Source organism: Leucoraja erinacea, chromosome 34 (genome assembly GCF_028641065.1).
Source record: "Leucoraja erinacea ecotype New England chromosome 34, Leri_hhj_1, whole genome shotgun sequence".
In the NCBI taxonomy this organism is placed as follows: Eukaryota; Metazoa; Chordata; class Chondrichthyes; order Rajiformes; family Rajidae; genus Leucoraja; species Leucoraja erinaceus.
The window spans coordinates 929270-937324 of record NC_073410.1 but is presented as its reverse complement, the minus strand read 5'-3'; the positions used below and the strand labels follow the sequence as shown (position 1 = coordinate 937324).

General features: G+C 44.5%; 1 protein-coding gene across 1 annotated transcript; it reads right to left on the bottom strand.

Moving 5' to 3' along the window:
* Positions 1 to 352: 352 nt before the first annotated feature.
* On the bottom strand, positions 353 to 7826 carry LOC129712877 (stromal cell-derived factor 1-like). The gene is made up of 4 exons (XM_055661609.1): positions 7672 to 7826; positions 5770 to 5887; positions 3801 to 3875; positions 353 to 1942 (listed from the first exon to the last, which is right to left on the bottom strand). The coding sequence occupies exons 1-4, from the start codon at positions 7736 to 7738 to the stop codon at positions 1927 to 1929; spliced, it is 276 nt and encodes a 91-aa protein (XP_055517584.1). The 5' UTR covers positions 7739 to 7826; the 3' UTR covers positions 353 to 1926.
* Between the last annotated feature and the right edge of the window lie 229 nt (positions 7827 to 8055).

Genomic DNA, 8055 nt, shown 5'->3' with positions numbered 1-8055 from the left:
TTTTAAAGATTTAACAAATCAAACAATAGTTTCCATCCATCCTTTCTACTTTACAAAGGTAGCTAATCAGTTGTGGGTCTGTTTTACAGTCTAGTGGTCAATGTGGTAACACTCCCAGGTGTGGATATCCAAATAAGCAAAACAGGGTTTTAGGAATTATTTACAATGGTACCCAGCTGGACAAAAAACTGGCTGGACAGAAGCAGTGTCCATAGTAGAATATCCACAGTCAATTATACCACTTCCTTCATCAAGAATCCAAAACACTTCAGCTACAAATGAACAGAGAAATAGGACATATGCTAACCAATCCCTCAAAAAGAAAGTTGTTGAACATGTTCCTGTTCACATATTGGGAATATGAGGACAGGCAGAGCAAGGGAGAAGGACATTGAAGCATCTTCAGGCATCTGGACAGTGGTCAACACAAGCTTTATGACAGATTTTCATTCGATAGGCTGTGATTTTATAAACGCTGCATGACAAGACAAGGTTAGTAAATTCCAATATGTACAAAACAAGCTATTAATGACATAATATACTCCGATGGCAGTTTTAAAGATTTAACAAATCAAACAATAGTTTCCATCCATCCTTTCTACTTTACAAAGGTAGCTAATCAGTTGTGGGTCTGTTTTACAGTCTAGTGGTCAATGTGGTCACTCCCATTGTGGGAGGGACAGAAGATCCAATCCTTCCGTTAGTACATCTGGACCCAGCTGGACAATGCTGGCTGGACAGTGCTGTTAATCTGGGGCCCTCGACCATGGGGTTGCTTGGACCTCTAGATCCAATCCATGCTACTAGAGTGGAAGCTCAGAAGTCCATGCTGACCAACGATGGTGAGCTCCTTATCCAAGCCCAGCTGTAATTGGGAGACACCATGTAGTGACCATGAATGTTCCCACAGAGGGGAGATCCATGGAGGTCACCGAGCATGGATAGGTCCTCCTGAACCTGCTGTAAGGTGACTCTGGGCAGAGTCCAAGATAAGGCTCTGACCATCCATGTGGACAACTGGAGTCTGGAGGAAAGAAAATTCCAGCCAGGCTGACCCAAGGTCTGGTGATATGACTGAGTTTGGTGTTGTTAAGATGCTGCCGTCCCCTGGCAGTGGTTACCTGAGCTGCAGGTGTGACTGGGCTCCTCACAAAAGCAAGGAAGAATTTCCATTTACCTTCCCAGCTGTAGACCTGCCAGAGGGATTCAGCCTCAGAAATCACCAAATCTGCAGCTGCGTGATTTTGTTCATTGTCCAGGAGCTGGGCTGGATTGTTCTTTGATGGAGTGATTCACACAGGAATGAAACGTGGTGTCAAACATACAGGTAGCAGCACGCGTGTACAGCTGTGTATGCCAGGCTTGTGATACTGGACACCACAATGCAGTGCGTGTAGTGCCACAGACCTGGCCTCAGCGGCATTAGCTCAGCGGAACAGACAGTATCTCTGGAGAAAAGGAATAGATGGTATTTCAGGTCGACCCCTCCTTCACTATTCCTTTTATCCAGAGATGCTGCCTGTCCCGCTGAGTTACTCCAGATTTTTGGGTCTATCTTCAGTTTAAACCAGCATCTGCAGTTCCTCTCTGTACATTCTGCATTAGCTGCCTGAGTCCCACCACATCATTTTCTTTAACTATGTCAACTAACCCCGGGAGCTTGCCTTGGAGTTGGGCAGCAGTAATATAGTTGCGGTTCGCTCCGTTTAAAACTATCAACTGCATTGTTGACGAATGTACGCATGCTTGCACCATCTTGCAGCTAGCTAGGTTCAGCATTGTGACACAACGCTGAGGGTTGGGGCTGGAGCCTTGCAAAGCAGTTGGGCTGGTGATGGGACAGTAACATAACAAGTGCGCAGGGGGCACGGTCCCTGTGAGCTGACTCACTATCCGCTGGCGGCTGGCTTTAGTTCTGGGCATCATTCACATCCTTCTTTGCCTATAAAATAAAGATCAGCTTTTCAGTCAAAAATAACAACTTCAGGGCACTCAGCATAAATATTCGCTTTAAAATGTCTAATGTTTGATAATAGACAATAGGTGCAGGAGTAGAGGCCATTCGGCCCTTCGAGCCAGCACCGCCATTCAATGTGATCAAGGCTGATCATGACCTGGTTTGGGAAGCGTGTAAGCAGGTTGTGAGATTGAACAATGGGGTAGAGGTGAATCGGACAGCACCCTAACCTATGGGATGGATCATTCATAGCCTGATAACAGAGGGCGAGCAGCTGTTCCTGAGCCTGGCAGTGTGGGGTTTCAAGTTTCTGTACCTTCTACCAAACAGGAACAGAAGGAGGAATGACTGGGGTGGGACAAGTCTTTGATAATGTCGGCTGCTTTTCTGAGGCAGCTTGAAGTGTAGATGGAGCCAATGGTGGGAAGTGTGATCTGTGGGATGGACTGGGCTACATGTACAACTACATTCTTGCGGTTGGGAGGATAACAAGAGGATTCTGCGGCAAACTCACCCAGCTTGTGGAGTGAAAAAGGGAATGTGGTTCCAATGAAAGTCATGTCAAATTGCTCAAGTCTGACTATTTGATTCCAAAAGGCATGTAGGAGTGAAGCCAGCTGTGGTTACAGTTGAGACACAAAGAACTGGAATCTTCAGCAACAATCAAAGTGCTGGAGGAATTCAGGAGGTCAGGTGGCTTTGCAAGGGAATGGACAACCAGCCTGAAGAAAGGTCCCGACATGAAATATCATTTATCCATTTCCCACCACTGTGTTCCTCCAGCATTGTGTGTTTGATGTTTACAGTGACTTATGTTCTAGACCAATATAACAATACCGCTAATCAAAACATCCAGCAACAAAACTTAAAAAAACATTCTCTGACTCTAATTACATTGACAACATGTCCTATTTTTTCAGGAAATATTGAACTTTCAGAAGAGATTCATTCACTTGGCTGATCAGAACGGCAGTCTCCAGGGCCACACAATGTGTTCCCTGAACCTTGCTCTGTCTCTTAAGTTTCTGTCTTTTACCAATCCCTCCCTCAAGACAGATGTTTGTGACAGTGTCCCATTTCAGTCACTTGAGCCAGCGTCTTGTTAACACTCGAGGATGGCGTCAAGGAAGCGTTGAGCTGTCAACAGGTATTTTTGTCCAGGTTGTGGCCCTGCCTGTAATGTGGACACATTGGCAAGGCTGCATTTAGTATTGTGTTCAGTTCTGGGCACCATGTTACAGGAAAGATGTTGTCAGGCTGGAAATAGTACAGAGAAGATTTACGAGGATGTTGCCAGGACTAGAGGGTGTGAGCTACAGGGAGAGGTTGAGTAGGCTGGGTCTCTATTCCATGGAGCGCAGGAGGATGAGGGGAGATCTTATAGAGATGTATAAAATCACGAGAGGAATAGATCGGGTAGATGCACAGAGTCTCTTGCCCAGAGTCGGGGAATCAAGGACCAGAGGACACAGGTTTAAGGTGCAGAGGAAAATATTTTAATATGAATCTGGGGGGTAACTTTTTCATGGGACAAGCTGCCAGAGGAGGTAGTTGAGGCTGGGATTATTCCAACATTTAAGAAACAGTTAGATCGGTACATGTATAGGACAGGTTTGGAGGGATATGGACCAAACACGGGCAGGTGGGACTAGTGTAGCTGGGACATGTTGGCCAGTGTGGGCAAGTTGGGCTGAAGGGCCTGTTTCCGTGCTGTATCACTCTCTGTCTCTGTGATACAAGAGAAACGAGATTGTAAAAGTGACAAATCTTTCTTCAGCTGCTAATTTTAGAGCTTGCTCTCTTTAAGTAACTGAGGGTTTGAGTTAAAATGTCTAAATCTTACCCTTTCCCCTTATTTCTCCAAAGGGACAAAAATTTGGAATGAAGGCAAATTCTCCGGCCATTCTTCAGCGTGGCTCTGTAACATAAAGAAAGAGCAGGGCTATAGATGGAATCGTGCAAGCATTGTCACACTCCAGTACATCATTCACACACAAATAGGCAATAGTTTCTCAATATTACATGTGATCTTAAATAAAACAACTAGATTGGAAGATGATAAAAGCTCTAATCCACAGCAGAGAGAAATAGCTTTTATTGTTAAATCTGAAATATTTCTGTATTCATTGATGGATTTATTTAATGAAGGAATGTTATAGCATTAATGAACACAAACGATAGATTACATGCAGTTAAAATATATCTCAACTATATGTCTTTAAATGGAGATATGTGAGGATTTGTGTCCACTATTATAGCTATTCCTTCACTGTTTAGCTCATCACTCGAGTTGTCACATTAGCACACCATCAGTTCATTACAACATAACATTACTTTACAGATGCATTTATAGGAAGCTGCAGACTCTATAGTTCGCCACAGACCCACTGCACTTTCAATTAAGTCTCTGTGCATGTGTATAATACTTGTGACTAGTAATACACACACACACCAGATGTTTGCAAGTATCCTGTGCATTTTGACAGAATTAAGCCAATTACTTTACACAATAAACTTTTAGACAATAAATCTGCAGAAAGTATTTAGTATTGGGAATGTTTTAAGTGTTGTGGTTTTTCCGAACAAGTTGTGCAGGATTTAAAATTGATGAATAAGGCAGGCAAATGGCTGCTGTATATATGTGATTAGGCTTTATTTGTGTCTCTGCTCATTTAATGTTGGCAGAGTTTAGTGTTAACCAGTTATCGAATGCAGGGAGCCTACATGTGGCGGAGAGTGTTGGACTCAGCCCAGTCCATCAGGGGCACAGCCCTCCCTTACATCGAGAACATCCACACCTGGTGCTGCCTCAGGAAGGCAGCATCTATCATCGGGAAGGCAGCATCTATCATCAGGAAGGTGGCATCTATCATCACGGACCCCCACCATCCGAGCCGAGCCCTCTCCTCACTGCTACCATTGGGCAGGAGGTACAGAAGCCCCCACACCACCAGCTTTAGGGACAGTTACTTTCCTACAAGCATCAGGTTCTTGAACCAACCTGCACAATCCTAACCCTACCTCACTAACAGAATACTACCGACCACCTCTTGCACTTCCACGCACTTGTTTACTAATTGAGCCTTGCACTGACGTCTTGTTTATACACACGGTCATGTTCCTTTTCACTACCTTACATAACTTACATATACAACGTATATTTTATCTGTTTGTGCCAATGCTGCAAGCACCATCTTCATCACACCTGTTCCTCACCATATTGTGCATATGACAATAAACTTGGCTTATTAACATAGAAATTAGGTGCAGGAGTAGGCCATTCAGCCCTTCGAGCCTGCACCGCCATTCAATATGATCATGGCTGATCATCCAACTCAGTAACCCGTACCTGCCTTCTCTCCATACCCCCTGATCCCCTTAGCCACAAGGGCCACATCTAACTCCCTCTTAAATATAGCCAATGAACTGGCCTCAACTACCCTCTGTGGCAGAGAGTTCTAGAGATTCACCACTCTCTGTGTGAAAAAAGTTCTTCTCATCTTCGGTTTTAAAGGATTTCCCCCTTATCTTTAAGCTGTGACCCCTTGTCCTGGACTTCCCCAACATCGGGAACAATCTTCCTGCATCTAGCCTGTCCAACCCCTTAAGAATTTGGTAATTAAATAAACCTTTACTTTCAAATAGAAACTTCAGGTTGGCCTTTGACTATTTAAAACGTCGGCACCCCAGGAAATCAAACCTTACAGTGGGCACAGGTTTGATGGCATGTTAGGAGTTCTGGCTTTAAAAGTGATGGTCGCCTTGGACAGTAAGGAGTAGCACAGAGAGGACCGAGGTGTGTGTGTACTCACATAAGCTGAAGTGGGCAGTTTGGGATGGGGATGAGCTGCAGCCCCTTGATGTTTCTCACGTTGATTTGTGCCGCTCCCCCTCTGCACATGCACCGGTTCAAAACTGCAGTCGGCTTCTCTGCAGGAGAGGGAGGGAAAGGGGAGGGAGGGAGAGAGGGAGAGAGAGGACGTTAACTCAATTGCTCCATGTTCCTCCAGATGCAATCACCCTGCAGGTTGGTCGTGCTGTCATCTGCCAGGTGTACTCATACATGTACATCTCCATGGACTCCAATCAAACTGAGCATCAGATACCCTCACACCATCTCCAACCAAGAAAACTGTTCTGGAAAAAAACTATTTTTAAAGAAAAAGTCTCCAGCAGTATTTCATTGAAACACTGCTGTTAGTTGGATTCATTAACTCCCGACTGGATTTGACCAGTTCCAGTTGTTACATGCATTACGTGGCAAATTATTATTTCTAATAATTATTATTATTATTAATAAATATTACTCTTCCAATAATTTGCAGCCACGGACACTCGCTATTGCTCCAGTTCCTGCACTATGTTGTACTGTGAGGCAGAGAGCCAGTGTATGGAATACACACACACACACACACACACACACACACACGCACCCATGCACGCACATATACACACACACACACACACACACACACACACACACACACACACACACACACACACACACACACACACACACACACACACACACACACACACGCACGCCGCACACACACGCACGGCACACACACACACACACGCACACATACACACACACACACACACGCACACACACACACACACACGCGCATGCGCACACACACGCACACACACACACACACACACACACACACACACACACACACACACACACACACACGCGCACACACACACACACACGCACACACACACACACACACACACACACACATATACACACACACACACACACACACACACACTCATATGCACACACACTCACACACTTACACACACACACACACACACACGCACACACAGACGCACACACACACACACGCCAGATCAGAATCATTTTGAGTCACTGCCAGGTTGGATGGAGCAGTGAGAGGTGGAATCGTGAGGAAAATCTCGCCACCTATACATGTCTTTGTGATGCAGAACAGCTGGTGACTCAGACCCCAGTTCAATCAACTACAGATGAACTTAGCTGAGAAAATGCCAGGCAGAAGGAACATTGGATGGATTGTTCTGGACACTCACTTTGTAGTTCACTGATCCCATCATTTCATTAATATATGATGACAGCTGTCAATCTGTTTTCATTACAGCCATGTTGGACAGATCTGATAGCTGTTTTAATCTTTACTAAGACATGCTGTTGCAATTTTCAGCAGTGAACAATCGGCATGCGGTACGTAAACCACTGAAAAAGCGTTACTGCCAACATATTAGGAATCACTCTGTGTCATTGGACGTACAGCAAAGGTTTGTCCATCTCCCAGGAGCCCACTGTAACAGCTTCACCTCTTCACTACTCTACTCCATAGCAACTCTGTTCTAATGCTCACACAAGATTAAAACAAGCTTGCTTCATCAGCAGAACCTTTAAGAGAATATATCAAGAGCTGTGTTTACAATGAAGATATAAACTTGCTGATTTATTGCCTAACAAATGGCAAAAGTTGGCCGCAAAGCACTCCGCCTTTGTCAAGACGAAAAGATAAAAAATAATAATTTAATCTGGAATGCAATGTTACATTAATGTCTCGTTGCCAAACCTTTTGTCTCATTTCAAACTCCGCTCAGACTATCTAGATGTACACTCGATAGAAAGGAAAGTACAACCCACAAACATTTCTCCTTGCCCCAGAAGAATCCTAATGCATTTGCTGTTAAACATAGCAGTCACTTACCATGTGATAGGCTGATGTACATGACCCCGATCAACAGGACCACCACGACACACACTTTCAGGCTCATGGCTGCTTGTTTGGTGAAGTTCACACTGCACAAGAATTTCTGGTTAAATCTGTCTAAAAGCAGTGTGGCTTAAGCACCATTTATATTAACAGAAGCCACTCCTCACCAACTCCGATTGGGCTAGAGGGAGTAAATGGACAGGATGCGGCAACTCCTTCCTTAATAATCCTTGGAGACCTTTCAGTTTCTGAAACATTCTTACCTTGAGCACAATGCTGTCCAGCTGCCCTCTGGCCACTGGGTAACACACTTAGGAAAAGTCAAAGAAATGTAATTGAAAGATATGTATCTTCAAATGAAGAAAAGACAAAATATGT